At 44.9% G+C, this 23560-nt stretch overlaps 1 protein-coding gene across 3 annotated transcripts in view; it reads left to right on the forward strand.

The window, feature by feature from the left end:
- Susd6 (sushi domain containing 6) overlaps window positions 1–22006 on the forward strand; it is a 102873-nt gene extending 80867 nt beyond the window's left edge. For all 3 annotated transcript variants that reach the window (XM_078050124.1, XM_005322837.4, XM_078050123.1), the window contains exons 3-6: window positions 10905–11102; window positions 12136–12274; window positions 15616–16043; window positions 17946–22006. In XM_078050124.1, the coding sequence (XP_077906250.1) occupies window positions 10905–11102; window positions 12136–12274; window positions 15616–16043; window positions 17946–17971 (791 nt within the window). In that variant the 3' untranslated portion in view covers window positions 17972–22006. The remainder of the gene's footprint in view (window positions 1–10904; window positions 11103–12135; window positions 12275–15615; window positions 16044–17945) is intronic.
- The last annotated feature ends 1554 nt before the right edge of the window (window positions 22007–23560 follow it).

The raw sequence follows: 23560 nt of genomic DNA on the forward strand, positions 1-23560 counted from the left end.
AGCAGGTGGCCTATTAAGCATCTACTACTTGGAACATTGGAGTCAAAAGGAAAAGCACTTTTCTCTGAATGACCAAGGATTTTTGTGGCTCTCTCCAGGTGACAAGAGTTTCCATGTTAGGGGCAATAAAGACAATGGTTCCTCCTCCATGAGGTAGAGGGAGTAGGGAACCCACTCCTAAAATAAGATGGTTAGGCTTTGGGCCAGACCTACCTGTCAGTTGCTGATGTCCTAGAGCAGGGTCTAGGTTGGGCCTCTCTTAGGAAAATGACAGTGGGGACTGAGAGGAGATACAGAGCTAAGTACTTAGATAGCCTAAGCCTTGGCAGTTTCTCCCTGTGTTCTCCACCCCAGCACCAATGCTACACCCAGAAAGTCATCCCCCACACAGCATTTTTTGTTTATTTTATTAAATTTCTGCCACTGATTTTAATTTTTTGTAGTTTTTTTTAATTTCAAATTGGTAAAATGACATTTTTTTCTGAAACAGACAATGAAAAGATATTAACTGCAGTCACCAATATAATCCTAACTATATGCTAGGTACTTTAATTGTTTTGCATATATTATCTCATTTTATTTGCTAAAGTTCAATGATTTTTAACTCCATTTTGTGAATGAAGAAACTGAGGCATAAAGCCACTAAATTGCCTTAGACTTACACAGCCAGAAAAGAGTGCATCTGAGATTCAAAGGATGAGAAAATGAATCCAGGGTCCAAGGTCTTGAGCATCCTTGAATGCTGCCTCCCAATTATAGAAAAAAATGAATCCCTCAAACATGTAGTATTTGCGGTATCTAATTCATGTGGCAACTGACAAATTTCATAGTGGCCACATGTTAAATGCCTTACCTTCCTGTATTTAGAACATTTAGGAAAAATTAGGCATTTGGGGCAAATAATGATGCAGAGATGCATAAAGGCTTTCTATTAGATGGCATTTATAGTGTGGGTGCTCTTTGCTGTGTTCCCCACTATCCTTTCTGCCTGCATGCTTAATAGCAACAGAGGGAAATAATTCAAATGCAGTATATTACTTTAATATATAAGAAAATGCCCACATTCTAAAGTCTTTTTTTAAAATTTTTAATATTTATTTTTTAATTTCCAGTGGACACAACATCTTTCTATTTGTATGTGGTGCTGAGGAACGAACCCAGCGCCCCGCGCATGCCAGGCGAGTGCATTACCGCTTGAGCTACATCCCTGGCCCCTAAAGTCTTAATGTAATGCCTTATTTCACACTCCTAGAGTTTGTTTGTTTATTTATTCATTCATTCTAATCGGTTATACATGGCAGTAGAATGCTCTTCAATTTATTGTACACTAGTGGAGCACAATTTTTCACTTCTCTGGTTGTACACAAAGTAGGGTCACACCATTCGTGCAATCATACCTAGGGTAATGAAGTCCGTCTCATTCCACCATCTTTCCCATCCCCATGCCCCCTCCCCTCCCCTCCCACCTCTTGCCCAATCCAAAGTTCCTCCACTCATCCCATGTCCCCCCATTATGGATTAGCATTCACTTATCAGAGAAAACATTTGGCCTTTGGTTTTTGGGGATTGGCTAACTTCACTTAGTATGATATTTTCTAACTTCATCCATTTACCTGCAAATGCTATAATTTTATTCTCTTATTACTGAGCAATATTCCATTATGTATATATATCACAGTTTCTTTATCCATTCACCTATTGAAGGCCATCTAGGTTGGTTCCACAGTTTGACTATTGTGAATTGTGCTACTATAAACATTGACACCCAGAAAGTTTTGAGATACATAGGCTATGCTTCCCTACTTCCTGCCTCTGCCCTGGGGTGTGTGAGAAGTTCTGAAAAATGGGATTCTGGCTGGACAATGGGCTTCCTGTCTGACTGCTATGAAGGTTTGTCTCATACAAGGGGCAGGTTGCAAATGGCATAAGAAGTCATCTCACTTCCTTTTCACTGCAGCCTGTTTTAGACTTTAGAATGTTGGACTGTAGGAAGGCAGAAGGCTGGGAAAGCTGTGGATAGAAGCAGCCCCGACTTTAAGTAACTGGACTCCTGCCTGCTTTCCTGCTCCCACTGCAAGCCTTTGGTAAGAATCTGCGCCGGTGACGGAACTTCTGCATGAAGAGAGGTGTCTCTGGCCCCTCATGTCCTGTGTCAGTTTGAAACCACATGACTACAATGCATTTACAGATAAGCCTCAGAGAGATGGTGAGGCCAGCCACCCAGACAACTTCAGACGGAAATGCAAACATCAGAAGAGACCTCAGATGTGGTCTGGTTCATTGACTTCATATATTGAGACTGAAGCCCAAGGAGACAAGTGACCATAGCCATTACCCAGATTGTCCTTGTCCCTGAAATCTCCATGCTAAGCTTCCCTTGGCAGGTTTTGGATGTTTGAAGAAAAGCCAGATTCCAAGACTCTCTGATGTATCCAGTGCCATGGAGCGGGAAGCCAGCCTTCTTAGGTTCAAATCCTTTCTGTGCCACTTATTTGTTGCGTAACCATGAGCAAGTATCTTAACCTCTCTCACTTCATTTGCTCATCTAAGAGCAGGTTTCTTACAGGGCTTTTATAAAGCTTTAAGGAGTTGCACATGTCAGGTCAGTAAGGAGAGACTACTGACCTTTCTTTTTTTTTTTGACAAATGGTCCTTGGGTTCTTTTTTTTCTTTCTTTCTTTCTTTCTTTTTTTTTTAAGACAGAGAGAGAGACAGAATTTTTTTTTTAATATTTTTTAGTTTTCGGCGGACACAACATCTTTGTATGTGGTGCTGAGGATCAAACCCCGGCCGCACGCATGCACGCATGCCAGGCGAGCGCGATACCGCTTGAGCCACATCCCCAGCCTGACTACTGACCTTTCTAAAGGAGGCCTCAGAAGAAACCTTTTGACTAAATCGGATGGTCACTCTTTCTCCCACTTTGTATTTGTCTGGAATGGTCTAATTCTGACTTGCCTGAGAGATGCCACCCTCCCTCCCACCCCACTTAGAGGAGCAGAATCACCTCCCATTTGAACAAGGCAGCTCACAGCGGGAGTGTAACTTTCAGCTCACTTGCAAAGTAGCTAAGTGTTGCTAAAGCACAGGCTGAGTGCATGGGGGCAGGGGTGGAGGGCGAGCCAGAAAACCCCAGGAGGTTTTCCTGGTGTCCTGCCCTCCTCAGCAGGCCCAGCCTAACTTCATGGCCAAGATTGCAGTCTCAGAGCCATGTGGCTGTGGCATCCACCACTACCTTTTACATATTCATCTCAACTCAGCCAAGCCTCCTTGTCCTTAGCTGTAGAATGGAGAGACTGGAGTGCCTGCTTCATGCAGGGAAAATTTTTTGAGTGCTTGGCCTGGGTGGTACATTCTGTTTACAGTAACTACCATTTTCCTTGTCTCATAAATTGCACATTTGAGCGCCTTTGTTCTCTGTAATCTCCTTGCCTTTTCTTTGGCTCTCTGCTCCTAATAACCCATTGAGAGTGAAACAGAAATTGGAGCTTAATATACCAAGAAAGAATCTGAGAGCAAACACATAAACAGGGCTGTTCTAAACAGTCACCAGATGTTCTATTTTATAGAAATCTCAAGAAAGGTTATTTAGCAGTTAACATCTTAATCATTTAAGTGAAGCTTCTCTAAAACAACAGCAGAGGGCGAAGGGCAAGTAATTTTATAAGCTTGGGGCCCTCAGCGCCAGATCTTTCCATATCTGCCTTCCCCCACTTCCCCTTTTTTATGGATGCACTATAGTTCCACATCTGCTTTTTAACTGCACATTTTATGCCTTATATTGTAGTTCTAGATTCTTTCTGCTGTTTAAAGATCCCCAGACCCATTTGCTGAGTTCTAGCCAGGAACTCCTTCATTAAAACTCTGCTGACCACTACACTGGCCTTACTAGCTCTGTATTAGGCAACTTTCTGTCACTGTGACAAAATACCTGAGAAATTCAACTTAAAAGGAGAAGATTTACTCTGACCCATGATTTTAGAGGTCTCAGGTCTCACTCAGTCCATGGTCACTTGGCCCTATTGCTTTGGGCCTTTGCAAGAACTTCATGGCATGTGGTGAGCATAGCTGTTTACCTTATGGTGGTTGGAATGGAAAGAGAGAGAGACAGAGAGAGAGAGAGAGCGCACACACAAGCACACGCAAGCATGCACCAGGACCTAAATATCCCTTTAAAGGAAAGAACATCAGAACTTATTTATACTATCTGACTGTAAGTTAGTACTCATTTATTACTGGACTCTGGTCTGTCTCACCTTTGGAAATCTAATACTCAGACAAGAGTTGGTAGGTAGAAAAATCAAGTTTATTTAAAGACTAGCACCCTAGAAGATGGGGAGAAGCGATCACCTCCCTTTATCCCAGACCCCAGGCAAAAAATAAAACCTTGGGGACCTCAGGTATATGAAAAGGGTATTATAAGAGGAAAAGAGGAGATTCAGGTGCTGCTGAGCATGAAGGATGGATACTGGGCAGGCACTATCTCCCCACCACTTTCTCTGTTGTGAACATTGCAGTGTATCTTGACCTCCTGAGCCTAGTCTAGTCCCTGTAGTTCCTTAGGGAAACATTACTTTTCTGCAAATTAAACTTCACAGCAATTTGCATTATCTATGTTAGCTGATGTATAGAACCAAAGAGTAAGGAGGGACTTACATACTATTCTGATGTAATCTGAAAGTCACCAGATGTTCTATTTTATAGAAATCTCAAGAAAGGTTATTTAGCAGTTAACATCTTAATCATTTAAGTGAAGCTTCTCTAAAACAACAGCAGAGGGCGAAGGGCAAGTAATTTTATAAAAGGATAGCTTGCGAAGGATTAGCTATAACCAGCCTTTCCTCTTTTTCCCCCTCTCTTACCAGCCCCTGGTAGCCACTGTTCTGCCCTGCTTTCAATTTCTGTGAGATCAGCTCTTCAAGATTGCACATATGAGTGAGCTCATATGGTATTTTTCTTTCTGTGCCTGGCTTATTTCATTTAATATAATGCTTCCAGTTCCATGTTGTTCCAAATGACAGGATTTCATCATTTTTATGGCTAAATAGTATTTGGTTGTATAGATATTCCACATTTTTTTTTAATTCATTGACTAGCTGATGGACTCTTGGGTTGTTTCCTTTTCTTGGCAGTTGTAAATAGTGCTATAGCAAACATGGGAGTGGAAATGTCTCCTCAACATACTGGTTTAATTTCATTTGGACATAATTGGGGGATTGCTGGATCATATGGTAGTTCTATTTTTTTATTTTTTTGAGTGATGGTTTCAATTTACAGTGGGTTTATCAGAACATGATCCTATATTAGTTTAAAGAGAATATATTATTAAAATAGATTTTACTAATTTCCTTTTACCTTTTTAATATGTCTACTGGGAAATTTAAAATAACCTCTGTGACCCATGTTATATTTCTGTGGACTGTGCTGTGCTAGGATGTGATTTCCCTCCGTTCCTTTCTCCCCCACCCACCTTAGTTTGTGCTCCTGTCCGTCTGTCTTTTTTTTTTTTAATATTTATTTTTTAGTTATTGGCGGACATAACATCTTTGTTTGTATGTGGTGCTGAGGATCGAACCTGGGCCCACTCGCTTGAGCCACATCTCCAGCCCCTGTCTGTCTTCTTTACCCTGGGCTGTCATCCCTCCCAGTTGCCAGATAGTAAGATTGTCTGCCTGGAAGGACACCCTGGGCTAATAGAGAAGCTCATACTCAAGCACTTAATGTCAAATCATTGATTTACCTTAGAGTTGGCAGTGTGTGTGTGTGTGTGTGTGTGTGTGTGTGTGTGTGTGTGTGTGTGTCCGTCCTCTTTAGATCTTAAGCTCTTGGTGGGTGTGTGGTTCTGCTACGCTTAACCTGTACAGCCTTCCTAGGGTTTGGGTGGAGAAGACCTATCTTTCTTTTCTCTTCTTTCTTTCTTTTTTTTTTTTTTTTTAGTTGTAGATGGACACAATATCTTTATTTATTTTTAGATGGTGCTGAGGATTGAACCCAGGGGCCTCACGTGCACGGTGGATGCCCTACCCCTGAGCCCCAGCCCAAGACCCACTCTTTCTTGTTTGCTGGATTTAAAACCCAGCAGGGACATTTACAGATCTGCAGTTTGGGGAGTTAGGGTTTGGAGGAACTCCTTCCATGAATTCTTAGGAAAGTTTTTCTCTGGCCCTCCTTTCTTTCAGTATCTTCATTAAACACCTATTTCTCTGTGCTCCCCTGTGTCCTAAATGCTAATATACCCACGCTTTTGTCTAAAACTACGCATCTCAGACCTGTGAGTGAACACTTGACCCAACACATTTTCTGAAGTCCTCAGTTCCTGTTTAGGACTCTAGTGTGTTCTTGATGATGTCTAGAAACCTCTTTTGTTGAGTCTTCTGGGAGTGCACTAGACATCAGATTTTTTCAGAGGCTCTGGGAGTGCATACTTCCCACACCTTGTTTTGAAGGGACCAGAGTATTTGTTCCTTTGTTAAACTTAACACTTTGACCCCAGGGCCTTTCCTGGAGCTTGTTTTACTATGCTTGTTATGGAATGTTATAAAAGTTTGTTTTGTTTTGCCTCTTCCTCCTGGAAGACTGGGCCCTGAAACAACAAAAGCACAACACAGAAGGGCAAATGAGGCCTGTGAGAAGGGTGTTAGGCTGAGGTGATTCTAAGGTGGAAGTCTGGCCAGGTTATCTTGCTTCTCTCCCATCTGCATCTTCACAGATGACTGGATGGACTCTCCCTGAATGTCTGTTGTGCGCTAGGCACCCTGAGGGATTGTCTCCCCTCTCCCTGTGCACCCAGGGGGCCCAAGTGCCTGTGGCAAAAATGAAATGCAAAGAGGAAGCTAGGAGGAGAAGTTTTTGTTGTTGTTTTTTTTTCCCTTTTCTTTTCTCTAATACCTGGCTTTCTCCCTCTCTTTTAAAAATTATGGGCATTGCCATATCAGATGAGTTCATTATCCTGTTGGGGTCAAGGAACTTGAATTCCTTCTGTGGACTTGAGCATCAGAGAGAACCCAGTATACAGATTGTTAGCCTCCGACTCAGGATAGTGGTGGCTTCTTGAAGCCGCTGATTTATTTGCTGTGTGGGTTTTGCTCTTCCTTGATGTTTTTCCCTTTTCTGTTAATCCCAGGTATCACTGAAGGGGTCCGCTCCAGCTAGACTCTCCCACTCTGCTCTTCGGACAAAAGAGCCATGTGTGCTTGTGGTGTCTTAAAATGCCCTTGTCCTTGTTTATTTCTGACCCTTCTAATTTTTTTCTTCTTCCTTGAACCTGGGATAACAAACATCTTATGACACTGGCCCTGACATGCATATTTTCTTTGTGTGACCTTCATGGATAAACATAAAAAGTTTGCCTACTGAATTTATTTAGTATATAAGGTTGCTATACTGTAAAGAGACTCTGCTGCCTCTGGTCCACCTCATGTAGGGTTTAACACACATTTTCCCACTTCAAACTGCCACCTCTCTTCATGATGAAATGAAAGCCTGTCTGAGGTGCCACTTCCTCCCAGAGCCACTGTGAGTTTCCCCACATGGGATGCAATCTCTCCTGCTCTCAGCTTTTCCTCTCTGGCACATGAATCACATTCTTTGACTTGTGTCAGAATAAATCTGTATGCAGAATATCTTTGGAAGGATGCAGTAAAGTCGGTGTGATGCCTTTTAGGGAGAAGAGCTGAACAGCTAGGGCACAGACGAGGGGCTTGCTTTAGGCTATATAGCCTTTCTTTTGAATTTTATACTATGTATGTATATACACACACATATATATTATACATACTTCCCATGAAATATATAAATATATATTTAAATATATTAAATATCTTATATTAATATAGTCTATATTTACATATGTGTATGGATTTTCCCCAGGAATTGTTTTTGGTAAAAGTATTATTTAAATAACAAAAACTCAATCTATAAAACATTACAAGAAAACATTGGAGGGTATGTTTTATAACCTCTGAGTAGGGAAAGTGTCCCTAAACCAAAGAGAAACCCGGAAACCATGAAGAAAATGATTTTTTTAAATGTATGTGTGTGCATATCTGTTATATCCCTATTTGGCTACTAGTGCCAGAAGTGCTTTTTATCCTTATTCAGAACTATAGCATACTGATCCCTACACAATAATCAATAAATATTAGCTGAATTAAAACGAAATTGAATTGCAAGTTGCTTCATTGTAGACCTCACTTTTTTTCACTTATTAAAATGAGTGCTAGATGACCTCCAGGGTCCTACTCAAGATTCTGTGGGTTTTATAGGCAGAAACACATACCAGAGCAGAAGCGGCCCTTCCCGGTGAGAACCGCTTTCCCAGAATACTGGCCCTGTCTTTGAGTCTTTGCTGCTCTCAGGAAATGAGCTAATTAGACCCAATCTGAGGAGAGCCAGGGAGTAAGTCTGGGAGGTCTGTGACAGCCTTGCTGCCCTGATCAAAAGAGGGAAAGTGAAGGGGTAAAGCAGTTCATGACTATTAGCTCTCTGAATAACTTGGCTCTCCTGTCAGGACTCTGGGCCAGGTATACCATGGGGAGATCAGAGGTGTGTTTTTTAAGGGAGCTGAGTAGCTTATTTGGGCTCATCTCTTAAATTTCAGAGAAACTGCCAGACTTCTGGATCCTTTGGCATCTGTGCTAGCTCTGTTTGTTAACAGCTTTTTGAAAATAGTACGTCTGGGTGGACAACTTAGTAGTAGAATGTATGCAGAATATCATGTACAAGGTCCTGGGTTCAATTCCCCTGCACTACCAAGAATGAGTAAGTGAAAGAAAAGAAAAAATGGCCTTCGCTCCTCATCTTCAATTATATGTAGCTTTAGCCAGTTGCAGTGGCACACACCTGTCCAGTGGCTTGAGAGGCTGAGGCAGGAAGATTGCAGGTTCAAAGACAGTCTCAAAAATTTAGGGAGACCCTGTCTGTAAATAAAATATAAAAAAGGGCTGGGGATGTGTTTAAGTGCCCTTGGGTTCAATCACTAGTACCAAAAAACAAAAGCAATACAGACCAATGATTTGAAGCTTGAAGCAGAAAACTGTCATCTCTCTTTGTACCTGGAATCTACCTCCAACCCATTTGGCAGTCAGCCTGCTAATAACATTCTGGACTAGAGAAAGGTGATCCTGGGAGAGGCTGTAAGGAGTTTGGGGATGGGAGCAAGCCTGCACCTTGTCTTGGATAGTCAGACACTGCCAGGTTACTCCCAGACACTCTGGGCCTGTTAGAGGAAGTTTAAAAAAAAAAAAAAAAAAAAAAGAGAGAGAGAATGACCATTACAGTTCTCATACAGATAGATGTCTATGGTATTCAGGATTGGGGTGGGTTATGGTCAGTAAAATTGAATTTCCTTTGGAAGAAGCTCAGTCAATCTTGCATTTTAAGATGTTTGGAAAGTTGAAGTTCATGGGTGCCTCGCCATCCTGCCTTCCCACAGCCCACCCTTCCAAACATTGATCTCTTAGTGTCCTCATTGGGCCCCTCTCATTTTGTTGGCCCTAGCGTCCAATGTACTGTGTGGAGCTTCAGTTTTGCAGTCTGTCCCCAGGAGAATGAGAGGTCACCCTCTTCTTCCTGTAGGCTACTCAGACCTTCTAGGTCCTCTTAAGTTATTTCTACAGCTTATCTAGGCCAGAGTACCACCACAGGTAGGCTCCACTTGCCATCTCCTTAACTGACAAATTTGAAGGGATGAAAGGGAGATGACCTTTACACATACACCCCTTACAAGCTACTCTGCTCCTGGGTCAAGAGTAGAATCTGCTGGTGGAAAGAACTCAGGTTCAGAATCAGAGGACCTGACTCTGCTCCCAAGTCTGCCTTCACCCTGCCTTGAGTTTGGCTAAAAGTCACTTCATTTTTGTGGGCCTTATTGTTCTTATCTTCAAAGCAGAGAAAGGATATCTACTACAGTTGTAAGGCTAAACAAATAAGACAGGAGGTAAAGGTGCTTTTAAAACTAGATTGTTGTGTGGACAGAAAAATATGGGACATAACTGTGGGATAGAGACAAGCGATACCAGAGCATGGAAGATGCACAGGGCTTGGGAAGCCTCCCAAGAAATTCACCAGAAATTCCCTCAGAAGCCAGAGCATTCTTCTTATTCCTCCAAGTTCTTTCTGACATTGATGTCAGAAACAAGGCTAACGTTGCCCCCGTGGGCTAACAGTATTGAATCTCCTCTCACTCTGAGTCAGAACCATGTTTTAAACTGAGAGTGGTGGCACGTGCCTGTAATCCCAGCATCTTGGGAGAATGAGGCAGGAGGGCCTCAGTTTTGAGGCTAGCCTGGGCAATATAGTGAGACAAAAAATAAAAAGGATTGGAGCCAGACAAGGTGGTTCAGATCTGTAATCCCAGCCACCAAAGAGGATGGTAAGTTTGAAGTCAGCCACAGAAACTTTCTGAGACCTTGTCTCAGAATAAAGAATTACAAGGACTGGGGATGTAACTCAGTGGTAAAGCACCATCTGGGTTCAATACCTAGTACCAAAAAAAAAAGGGCAGTATCTCCTGTGGAGTTATGGATACAGATCCCTTAAGACAGTGGGGAGGGAGAGGGAAATGTTGGGAACAGGGGCTGGGGATGTGGCTCAAGCGGTAGTGCGCTCGCCTGGCATGCGTGCGGCCCGGGTTCGATCCTCAGCACCACATACCAACAAAGATGTTGTGTCTGCCGAGAACTAAAAAATAAATATTAAAAATTCTCTCTCTCTCTCTCTCTCTCTCTCTCCTCTCTCACTCTCTTTAAAAAAAAAAAGAAGAAGAAGAAGAAGAAATGTTGGGAACAGACAGACTTCCCTGTCAGTGGCGACCTAAATTCCAGGGTTCCTGTTGAGGCCCTCAGAGCTGTGTCATCAAGTGGAGACACCCACTGAAAGCTTCACTGCTCTCTCTGTCTTTGCAGTGTGTCCCCTGCCCCCGGAGCCAGAGAATGGTGGCTACATATGCCACCCCCGCCCCTGCAGAGACCCCTTGACAGCAGGCAGTGTCATCGAGTACCTCTGTGCAGAAGGCTACATGTTGAAGGGTGACTACAAATACCTGACGTGTAAGAATGGCGAGTGGAAGCCGGCCATGGAGATTAGCTGCCACCTCAACGAGGGTCAGTCTGCAGAGGAGAAGGGGGTATTCTGGGCCTCTGTTTTCTTTCAGCTCCTGGGAAGTGGCGCCTTCCGCCTTCAGAGAGCCTTTGGCTGTGCTGCAGCACAGCTCTGCTTGATGCCCTGCAGCTTCCCTTCCTTTGGGATTTCATGTCTTTGTGGAAAACATTGGGGTTGCTGGTGCATGTCCCATTAGATTCCACTGAGTCACCAGTGGGCTCCCTATCTTTACTGAGGCATCTACCCTGCTATGTAAAGCTCCTTTGATGTTTAGGATCTCTTATTTGCCCAGCCAAGTGCTGGTGACCTTTGACCATGTTCTGCTAGCACAGTGAGCGCAACGCTAACACTTCTCCAGTGGCTCTCATTTTTCCTTGAATGGAAATGGACTGTTTTGTTATGGAGCTATAGTCCAGCTAGATGGATGCCCCCTCTCTTCTCCTGCCTCCTTCTCTCTTGCATGACAGGAAAATTCAGCCACCTGAAGAGAAGTGAGTGTCATATGGCCGTCTTTGTGTTTTATACATGGGCTTCTAGACCAGAACACATGGGGCCCATGACAACCCAGAGAAGAGGGGGCACCAGCCTGATATTTAGAGCCAGAGCGGTGGGACCTCATGGTAGGGCTTGTTGCAGCTCAGTTCTAAATTACCCTGCCATGGAGGGGAACATGGGTTACTCAATAAGTTGGAACAATATGCCCATTTTAATGGTTGGTGTTCATCAACCTACTACTGAAGGCAAGATCAGAGTGGTTTATAAAAGTAAGATCTCCAGGGTTAAGTGAACTTAGCATCAGATGTACTGAAAAGGCTGGAAGTGAGGGAAATTTATTATTCAGGGAACAGAAGGAAATGTTTCCTTTCCAGGAGCACCATATATACATAGGCCATCCACATTGTCCTTTTGAAAAGGTGCAGCCACTGGATGACTCTGTATGACTTTCTGCAGGTGACATTTGACTGTATCAGCTTTGGGGCTCATGTTTTATGTGTCTGGCTACAAAATGATTCTGACAATGGCTTGTTTTCATAGACAAAGAAACTCACACATCACTTGGGGTTCCCACACTATCTATAGTGGCTTCCACTGCCAGCTCCGTGGCGCTCATTCTCCTCCTCGTGGTGCTGTTTGTGCTGCTGCAGCCAAAGCTGAAGTCTTTCCATCACAGCAGGTGAGCCCAGCACCTCTGGTGCTGCTTTGGGGCAGGCAGCAAGCATCACCATGGTTGCTAGCCTTAACTGGCCTTGGGAGGCTGTGGTTTACCAGGTCTGTGTGTCCTAGGAAAATGGATGGGGAGGGCCCCGGTTTCCCTGGCATTGTGCTTGATGTTTTGCATATATTATCTCAGTCCTCTAGGAACATTGCAGTTGAGGGAAGAAACTGAGGCTCAGAGAGATTGAGTTGTTCGTTCAAGGTCATACCCTTTAGATGAGAGCAAAGCTGAGGTTGGTCCTAAATTTGTTCTGCTCCAAAGCCATGTTGTTTCCCTGTCCTCAGTAGCTCTCAGAGTGTGGTTCCAGAAGTATCATCACGGGGTTGTTAGGAATGCATATTTCCATGCCCCACTCCAGAGAGACTGAATGAGACACTCTGGTGCTAAGGCCCAGGGATGGGGTTTCCAAGCCCTCCAGATGATAGTGATGCACACCCATGTTTGCCAGCTACTTCTTTCTGTACTCTTGGCTTTTACTCCTGGGTGTATCTAAACCTCTCTTGCTAAACATTCTGATTTATTTGGTTTAGCATGGGACCCTCATGTACAGAAAGCTTCTCAGTAGTTTTAATGTGGTTTGAGTGCACTGCATTGCACTATGTAAGAGACCAAGCAAGTAGGATTCTTGTCTGCCTCCATCATTTTCCTTTTTCTAGTATAGTACATTATCTATAATCCGTGCCAAACTGAATGGGGGAGGTGGTTGGGGTTGGGGGCAGCCAGTGGTGGGGCCCTGATGTATGTATCCTTGATGGCAGACTTTCCCCCATGGGCTGTCGCAGCTTTCCAGGTTGCTCATCACCCCCTGTAGGTGCCTCACTGCCTCTTGAATACATCTTTTAGGTTCATTCAGTACTGCATCAGTCACTGTTATATTCACTGACAAGAAGAGCCAAGCTAAACCACAGTCTATGAAATACTCTAGGTTTGGAACTTGCAGATAACAATCTGGTTAAATTTAGTTTCTGTGTCCTGCATGTGATTTTTCTTCTTTTTATTTGCTTTGGAGGGAGGGGTAGCATTTATTTTTAAAAGTTGTTTTTTTGTTGGTTGGTTTGTTTGTTTTTTGTACTGGGGATTGAACTCAGGGGCACTCAACCACTGAGCCACATCCCCAGCCCTATTTTGTATTTTATTTAGAGACAAGGTCTCACTGAGTTGTTTAGCACCTCGATTCGAACTCATGATCCTCCTGTCTCATCCTCCCAAGCTGCTGGATTACAGGCATGTGCCACCACACCCAGATAGAATAGGGGATTTTAAGGGAACTATTTCTTGAATGAATCAGCTATTTCTACTTGAAGTCACACTGATCTAACGTGCATTTCCTTTACGTTAAGGAATTTTCTTTTCTCTATATTTAACTACTAAGCTTATTAAAATAACCACCCATTTTTTTTTCCTGACTTGAGTAGAAAGGAGATTTGATTTCATTGTGGACCTCATTTAAACTTTTTACTGTATACGTATTTCTTTTTAAACCACAAAAATTTATTTAGAATAGCAAATGACAAGCACACACCAGTATGCATGCTGCTTTTATGCCACCTTGCCATCAAAGTTTCTCTTCCTTCCAGTACTGTTAAGGATGCCACTTCTCTCAATCCTAAGGGTGTGCATTATTTGAATTAGCCATGGATTTTATCTGCAATTTCACGTAAGAAACTTGAGAGCTACTAACAACAGTGAAGCAACACTAGTTTGGTCGATCAGCAGATTGTAGTGTGATGAGCTGAGGAGACAGAGCTTCACCTGTGTGGCAAAACTTGGCAAAAACTGGCCTGAATCCAATCTTGAAAAAATGGTTAGATACATCCAGATTATGGGACATCCCACAAGACAGCTGGCCTGTATTCTTCAGAAGATATCAATTCCATAAAAGAAAAACTGTTATGGACTATTCTAAATTAATGGAGATGAAAGGAACAGGGCTGCTAAATGGAGTGCATAATCCTTAATTGGGTCCTGAACGAAAACAAAAGGGACTGCAGCTGAAATGGATGTATTTTTGGCTAGTCTGGGGAATCTTTATTACAGCATTACACTGATATTAAATTTCTGGCATATGCTGTTGCAGCAGTTGCATAGGAGAAATGGTGCTTAGGAGGTACATGCTACATAATGTGCCTTACTTTCAGATGGTTCCAAAACAATGTATGTGTATGTGTATGACAAAAGTGTCTGAATAAATTGAGTTAAAGAAATCAGAGACATATCTAGCACATAAATTCACCCTGTATCCCATTCATATAAGAGCAAAAATGTGCATAACTAGTGCTGAAAGATTCATAATAAAAGGTTCATATTTAAACAAATAAAACTATTAAAATAGAAAGCAAAGGAGTGATTTCCAAGCAAGTCGGGATAGTGGTTATTGTAGTGGTGAAGAACAGGAGCAGCTGGGGCAGGCATGACTTGTCTAGAGTATGGCAGAGCTCTCTTCCCACCAAGGGAGGGATGTGCATTTTTGGAGCAAACCGGTAAGTTTTGTGAAGTTTGTAAAGTTTAAAAAAAAAAAAAAAAAGAATAGAGTGGGGAGTGATTGAGTCAGAAGATTGTTCTTCTGATTTCCAGGCTGGTTTTTCATTTCAAGACTATAGTGCTTTTTCTCCTCCTTTCTCCCCCCACCCCATCCTTCCCCGCTTCCCATTCTTCTTTCTAATAGCTTTATGAAGATATAATTTATATCCCATTCAACATACCTTTTTAAAGTGTGCAAGGAAATGGTTTTTAGTATTTTACAACATGTGCCACCATCACTCTGTTATTTTCTTACCCTAGCTGTGCTGGCTCTATTCCTAGGTCTCTAGGCTCTTGGCTTTTGCACAAAAGTCTGGGTGCCTGTGTACCCACAGGTTAAGAACACAATCTCTGAAAGTGGGTGAAACTAGATTCAAGTCTCAGGTCTCTCTCTGACTGTTGGGCAAGATTCTTAACTTCTGAGCCTCATCTGTGCGCACTGAGCAAGCGCTTATGACTAAGCCACATCCCCAGCCCTCTTCCGCATTCTTGGTGGACCACTACCTGAGAGCTTAAGTGAGGATCCAGTGTGGTAAAGTGGGTTTTTTTTTTTTTGAGTGTTCAGTAGTGGAAATGGGCCTAGGGCCTCACACATGCTAGGCAGCTGCTCTACCACTGAGCCACACCTTACCCCTGCCAAATGTCTAAAGCATCTAATGCTATGTCTGATACATAGTAAATGCTCAAAATTTGAGGTTTTTGTTGGTATTGTGGTATTTATTTACTTATCTGGGTGTTCTGATTCTCTCTCTCTCTCTCTCTTTTCTCCTTCAATCCAGGCGTGACCAGGGAGTATCTGGGGACCAGGTCTCCATTATGGTGGATGGAGTCCAGGTCGCACTACCTTCATATGAGGAAGCTGTGTACGGCAGTTCCGGTCATTGCATGCCACCCGCTGACCCCAGAGTGCAAATTGTGCTGTCAGAAGGGTCTGGGCCTAGTGGGAGGAATGTGCCAAGGGATCCACAGCCGCTGGGCCAAGGGGCCTGCTCCTCTGCAGGTGGAGAGGATGAGACCCCAGGCCAGTCTGGACTATGTGAAGCCTGGGGCTCCCGGGGCTCAGAGACTGTGATGGTGCATCAGGCAACCACCTCTTCTTGGGCAGCAGGCTCAGGGAGCAGCCGACTGGCACACAAAGAAACGGCAGATTCCGAGAATAGTGACATACAAAGCCTTTTATCCCTCACATCGGAGGAGTACACAGATGGTAGGTAGTGTATGCTAAATGGGAACTATTAGCTATTTAGAGTCCTTGCTAGGAGTGAGGAAGGACTGTAGGCCTCTAATCATTGGTGTATTTTCAGCAAGGAAAGAAAATACCTAGGGCCTTAGCCTACAAAATAGGATTTCATCCTCAGAACACCAGGGAGGACTTTGGGCTTTCTGTTTGGAGACATGTCACTGTTGTCTGTGAATGCTGATAGATTAGAGTCTCTGATGCTGTTGATGGGCTAAATGAAAAGGTGGATGTTCAGGGTGGGGGGCTATCCTATTGTTGTAATTTTTATGTTCCCAAGAGGTCAAGAATGTCAGGGAGACTTGGCCAGTGCAGACAGTAGCTTAATTCTGAATATTTGGGCTGGGATGTAGCTTAGCAGCAAATGCTTGCAAAAGAAAAGACAAAAAACAAAAGAATCCCACCAAAAAAAAAAAAAAAAAAAGAGAGTATGCCTGGTTCTGTGCTCCTTAGTTTCCTTGTTCTATCTCAGTTAAACCTACAGTGATTCTGAGAAGTAAATATTTATTATTATCCCAAGTTTACAGATGGGTAAATAGGCACAAGGAGGGTAAGTCACTTGTCCATTGGTAAATGACAGTTGGGATTTGAAACCAGATGGCTCTGGCTCCAGAACTTGTATTTCTAACACTACTATGCCATGCGGCCTCCCAGGTAACTCTAGCTCCTTTGTAGCAAACCATCCAGGAAGTGAAACTACTGCCTCTTTACATTTCTGCATTTGCTAGAGCCTAGAGAGTTTAACCTTGGGCTTGAGCCTTTCACTTTATAAAATAACTGTGAGGGGAAATCCCAATATAGTTCAGGATGCAGACTAAGCCTAGAAGTTTCCCTTTCAATGGCAATACCCTCTGTACTCAGAGAGCCTGAGAGGAAACTTCATACCTCCTTGGTATCCTGGGTAGAGTGTCTAAAAGTTAAAAGTTTTTGATATCATGTTTGCAGTTTCCCAACTATCAATAGCTTGCACTCTTTTTTCTTGGTTGGCTAGAGAGATGGCAAGGGACCTCAAATAGTTGACCCAGGTTTGGATAGGGGGACATTGACTCTCTAGACAGTCAACCACATATCTTAGGGGATGTGTCTAAGAGCAAATTGCATCCCTTACTCTCTCTAAGGAGCCAAAGAGGTGCGTGCCCTTCCTTACAGCCTTACTTTGTTTAGTATTGAAGAAGCATTTTTGAGAGCCCATCTTACTCTTGGTACTAGATGAGATTTCTGAAGCAACACAAAGAAATGCAAAACACACTCTGTTAATGGAGTGTTAGTCAGTTGGAAAATATGGTGGGGACCTGTACTAGGAAAATAATGGAACTAGGAATTTTAGGGTTCTCATCGAAATGAGGGGATCAGTAAACACAACATGAAGGTTAGTGAGTTTGTGGCAGGCCAGGTCTGAGCTGTCTAGGACTGATGGTGTCAGAGGATGTCGAGCCTCAGGCACTGGCCTGACACTGCCTCCCACTGATATATGAGAAGACCAAAACCCAGAGAGGGGTGACTGTCCAAGGTCACACAGCTGGCAGATGGCTTTAGGAGGAGATGAGAATTAAGCAGAACTTTGTGGAGGGAGGGTTTAGGAGAGAAATGGAAATGACTAGAGCAGCAGAGCAAAGGCAGAGAGTAGGTTCAAATTATTGGACCCAGAAGGGATTTGAATACCAGGCTGAATGTTCAGTTTATTAGGCAGTAGGAGGGATGAGCCAGAAAGGCTTATAAAAGAGGCCGGGGATTTTTGACTACCTTGAAGTGTCTGAGTAGGACATGTCTTTAAACCAGGGGCTATATGGGAGCATGGAGATGGGGTCACGAGTGCTGTGGAGAAACCCCCTTGGGATAACCACTGTCCTTCCCCTCCTTGTCTTCCTGCAGATATCCCACTGTTAAAAGAAGCATGAGGCCTGCCAGCAGCCTTTCTCCTTTTCTGCAAGGGTCCTCTCTGCCCTTCTTCCCTCTCCCACTGGGTCTGAGCACCCTGTACTCTCCAGCCACCCCACCTGGACACCTGAGCTGCCACCTGAGTATCTGTGTGTCTCTGAAGGCCTGCAGGCCACCTCGCTGGAAACTCAAGGAAGATTCTCGCCATCTGCCTGGACAGCTGGAGGAGCTGGCTTTTTGCCCAGCTCAGCCTTCCCATCTGTCGGGGACATATTTGAATGTGCTGGATCGAACTCTCCCTTTTCCTAAGCTTTTGGGTCCCTTCCAGCCAGCTCTCTGGTGGCAGCCCCCACAGTCCTTGTGGGCCTGAGTGCCACCGTGTTTACTTGTGCCTTCCCTCACCCCTTCAGTTTCCTGTCATGCAGGCATGTTGCTGTCTATAGGCCTTAATGGCTGCTGCCCTTGTACACAGGGCATGGGCCTGGGGCTGGCATTGGTGCCCCTTGCAGGAGCAGATCCAAGAGTAAACTCTCAAGGCAGGAGTGGCTCTCGCTGGGGCAGGAGTGTGGGTCCCTGGGCTTGTCTTGAGCTGACACTGGTGGCACATTTCCTTGACTGAAAATGGAGGATTTGGAAAATTATGCCAAAGCTGTCCCGGCACCCAGTTGTCCAGCTCAGGTGCAGCTTCCTCACTCTGTCAAGTTGAGAGTTTCCAGAAACATCCAGAAGATCTTGAGGGAGAGAAGGAAGGTGACTGATAATGATCTTCTTCCTAATATGCAAGTTCTCACTTCCTGCTTCCAGATCAACTGCTTGGGCCACCGCTTTTCTGCCTCCCTGGATAAGGGGAAGTTGCATGCTGCCTCCTGGGCTTTATCTCAGGCAGCTCTGGCTTCCTGGATGCCCACAGGGGCCTGAGGCACATCATGTCTAGGGCAGGAGAGTTGCTGAGATGCCATCAAATGCTCATCTGGTCACTGGCAGTCTGGGCAAGTTGCCCCTTTATGAGTTTGTGGTGATGGAGGGGAGGCCAGGAGGCACAGAACAAGTCCCCGGTGGCTGCAGGCAGCTCCAGCCCAATCCTGAGGATCCTCCTCACCACGGTCACGTGCCTTAGTAACTGTGCCCAGGAAGTGGCCTGTTCCTGCTGCACCACTGCTTTTCCTACTTCTGCCCTTCCCTGCACCCCTACACAAATCCTGTCTGACAAGCCACACCTTGTCTTCTCTATACCCTAGGGAAGGGCTGAGAAATGGTAGCAGCACCCCTGGCCTAACTGGCTAAAGTGGGCCAGCAAGTGCCCAGTTGCTTGGCTCCCAAGGCCCCTTTAGACTGAAGCCTGGGTGTAGGCCCTTGAAAATGGGGTGGTAGGGGGTTGTTCCAGCCACTGCTTCCAGGGTCCCCCTTCCCCCCATATTGAATGCTAATAAGGCTGGGTGGATGAGCTCCAACTGGCTGCTACCATCTTCAGAAGATAGATGTGGCATTAAGGAATGTTTGCTTTTGCTTTTTTTTTTTCTTCCCCCCCTCTGAAGCACTAGGGCTGGGAAACTTTCAAGCTGACCCTGTGCTGTACCTCTGCTCCTCCCCTGACCTCCGGGGTAGTGAAAATATTAAAAGGTCCAGTGCATTTTCAGTACCTGACTTAACAGGGTTAGCTCCAGGTGTGGGTGTCCTTGAACAGAGGCACAGCTGCCTCCCAGCCCACCACCCCTCTGCCTCCACTTTCACAACGCACTTTACTCCCTGGTCGTGGTCACTCCCGGCCTCCTGCCACCCCTCATCTTCCTTCCTCTCAGGGTTAGGGCAGTGCCTGCTGGCCACTCCCACATGTCCCCTACCCAGGAGCACCAACTGCTGCCTAGAGTCCAGGCAAGTGTGGTCAGCTGGGAATGAGGTGGAGAAGGTGCTAGAACTAGAAGGCTGAAGCCTGAGGGAGATGAGACACACCTCCCAGGAGTTGCTGGCATGCCCCCCTTTCCCAGGGGTCCTAAGGCCCTCAGCTGCATTACAGACCCCGGCTCCCTTGTGTCCACAGTGCCGTCCTTGTCTTCTTCCAGGACAGAGCAGGGGGAAGTGAGTAGGAGGGGGCTGAAGTCTCACTGTGGAGCCTTTAGCTTTTATTTTCCACTCTTCCAAAACCTGGATTCTATTCTAGAATATTTTTTAAATAGAAGATCCTACCCTTTTCTATCTGGTTACTCTAGGTTTTTGCCCCTTGAGAGATGTTTGGGGTTTATTCAGCCACCTAGGTGACTGGTGTGGCCCTTAGTAAAATGAACAGCCTTCCTTCTCCTAATGCCGCCTTCCCTCTCGCCATGCTTTGACACCACTCTGGGGATCACAAGCCCAGGCTTGTCTGCCTGGTAGGAAAGTAAGAAGCCTGAACAAGTGGGCCCACCCCCTCCTCAGGTCTGAGGAGGCTCTCTCCTGAGGCTCCTGGGCTTGTGCAGGCATTGCGGCTCAGCCTGTCTTGCTGCTGATGTCTGGATCAGTTTCTTCCTACAGTTATTTCTCTTTCCCCCAAAGCAAATCTTAACCATCAGTCATGTGCTACTGTTCCTGGGGCTTCTGGGCTTTGTCCCTTGTTAAGGGGGTTGGGGACTCCACAGCTGCCTTGAGGTGGGGCCTGGCTAGAAACAGGGCCAGTGTCACGTGGCAGGCTGATAGGAAAGAGGCTGCTGAGAGCCTGGAGCAGATGGGAAGAAAGAAACAGCCACAGCCCTGCTTTCCCGAGCTCATCTCTAGGGGAGTCCTGCAGACTATGCAGGAGAAATGGTCAGCACCAAAGGACTTATTTTTGTTTTGTTTGCACACTTGAGCTGACTCAGTGCAGGTTTTATATCCTGGTGACTTGCAGTCACATTTTAGCAACTTTCAAGAGCCAGAACATGGTGAAAATCATTTAAAATTTCCGTCCCTTCCATGCCTTAGTTTAGCAGGTAGGCTCTGTCTTTTGCCATTTCTGTATTTCGTGTGCTGTGTTCCTGTTTCACTGGATGTGAACTGTGAAATGGGCCGAGTCCTGGCTACTCTGTGAGTTTGATTTTATAACGCATTTCAATATACATTCTACAAGCACTCCGTTTGCAAACAGAACTTAAACTAAGATTGTCTTCCCCATACAACTTGCCCTCCTCCTCCCAGCCCCAGCTTTAAAGTTCTGTGGAGAAACCAGATGGCAAGAAAGACAAAGGTATATGATTCCTGCTTCATGAGTGGTGGCATGGGGATAGGTGGCACTTGCCCTTTTCCTCCCAGTGCCCACCGAGTGCTCAAACCACTTGCTTCCTACATAACAATGTTGCTTCCATTTCTGGGGAACATCTTTTCGTAGAGAATGGAATATGCTGCAAACATTTTTAGACTTTTTTTTTTTCTCTTCCCTTCTGAAAGAGCAAAAAGGGGCTGGAAGGGAAGTTCACAGCTGAATTCCAGGTTCACATGCCAAGGACAGCAAGGCTAAGACCTTCTTGTGAGCCAGTGGGGCCTGCTAGGCCTCCTGCAGGGCTTACAGAATGTTTTTCTCAACAGATGTTTGGACTGAGTGGTATGGTAGCTGGTTTGCTAGAGGGAAAGGTGGCAGGCCCAGCTTTGCTGGAGAGTGACTCTTTAACTTCCATTTGGAACCCTAGTAGAATTTTGAACAAAAACCCCAGTGTTGAGCCCTCTGCCAAGCAGCAGAGTTAGCCAGAGGGGCTGCAGGGCAAAGCACTTGGATTGCCAAGCAGGGAGGCGAGATGGTTGTGGGTTGTATGGCAGTGCCCACACCTGCCCTGGCTTCTTAAGATTGTTGCGCCACTCTGGGATCCTTTGCAGAATGGTACTCTTGTAATGGTTTAAAACAACACATGCATAATTGACTCTGTGCAGGATGTCACTCAATCAGTTTGGGTTTGCTTTATTTTATTTTATATATATATTTTTTTGGTATCCTGTACATTGCAGTGGGTGTGAAGATAGTATTTTAATATTTGTACAAAGTTTAATTTAATTTTAATTGTTCTATGTATATAACTGCATTTCTAAATAATAATAAAAAAATTCTTATGGAAGCAGTTGTGGGAGATGTGATCCTTCCAGAGGATTTTTGCAGAAACCCTAGAGTGAAAAGAACAGATATAAGTAAGAGCTCTCCAAGGGCTGAAGCACTGACTCTGGGGCAGGGTACCTGGCAAGACGGATGCAATGGGGAGGTAGTGTGCAGCACCACCAGCGTCATGGCCTCATTCCTTGTTCAAGCGCTCTCAGGATGCCAACCTGTGTTCAAGCTGGAATTCAGCAGAACACTAGACATTATGTTTTGGGCCTATGTGGACTGCCAGATGTGCTGGGAGGGCAGACTGCCACAGAAGCACAGTGAGTGATGTGATCAGGAATGCACAGGGCGTGATGGGCAGCCAGAGAACTCCTCTGGGATGGGATGGCATTTAGGCTGACATGCAAAGGGCCAGTAAGTGAGGTTAAACAGCAGGACACTACCTGTGCACCGGTGCAAATGGAGTAGACAGCACATCTGTTCAAGAAACCAGAAGGATCCCTGTGTAGCAGCGCTGCAGGGCTGGGGAGACAGTGGCTCAGAAAGGGCTGTGGGAATTGAGCACAGTAGTGAATATCTGTGATCTCAGCAACTCAATATGCTGAGTCAGGAGGATCACAAGTTTGCTGCCGGTCTAGGGAATTTAGCGAGAACGTGGTTCAAAATTTAAAAAAGGGCTGGGGATGTAGGTCAACGGGAGTGTCCCTGGGTTTAATCCCTGGTACCTTCCCCCATACCTACACACATACACACACATTCTCTCTCTCTCTCTCTCTCTCTCTCTCTCTCTCTCTCTCTCTCTCTCTCTCTCTCTCACACACACACACACAAAAAAAAAAAAAAAAAAAAAACCAACAAGCTGAGGAGGGAGGCAGGGACTGGGATGAGGGCCCTTACCAACCGGGCAGGGAGGGAGTTTGCACTAAGAGCAATAGGAGGCAGCATTTTAGCAGTTTTCAGTGACAAAGTAGCTTAGCAAGATCTGCAGTTTGGGGAGCCTTGCCGGTCAGAGTATTTCCAACCAGTGAGCTTCAGAGAGATGAAAAACAAATTTCAGCACAGGGAAATGGCACACTTTTCACCAGAGGGAAGCGCTCTCCTCTGGTAGTGAAAAATGGATTTGGGGGGAATAAGCATGGAGAGAAGTTGGTAGTCAAAGAGATATTAAGAAGATAGAATCAACAATTTTTTATACCTTTATTTTGTTTATTTTTATGTGGGTGCTAAGGATTGAACTCAGGGCCTTGCACATGCTAGGCAAGTGCTCTACCACTGAGCCACAACCCCAGCCCCTAGAATCAACAAATTTGTTGACCAAACTGGATGTGGAAGAAAAACAGCATCTAGATTCTGCACAACATCACTGCTGGTGGTTGAGAGGAGAGTGGAAAGGAAAGGTCTGCTGTTCACTAAGCACTTCATCAACTTAAAATTAATGGTGATGGGGCTGGGGCTGGGGCTCAGTGGTAGAACGTTTGCCTAGCACATGTAAGGCCCTGGGTTCGATCCTCAGTACCACATAAAAATAAATAAATATATAAAGATATTGTGTCTATCTACAATTTTTTTT

Source organism: Ictidomys tridecemlineatus, chromosome 5 (genome assembly GCF_052094955.1).
Source record: "Ictidomys tridecemlineatus isolate mIctTri1 chromosome 5, mIctTri1.hap1, whole genome shotgun sequence".
NCBI classification, from domain to species: Eukaryota; Metazoa; Chordata; class Mammalia; order Rodentia; family Sciuridae; genus Ictidomys; species Ictidomys tridecemlineatus.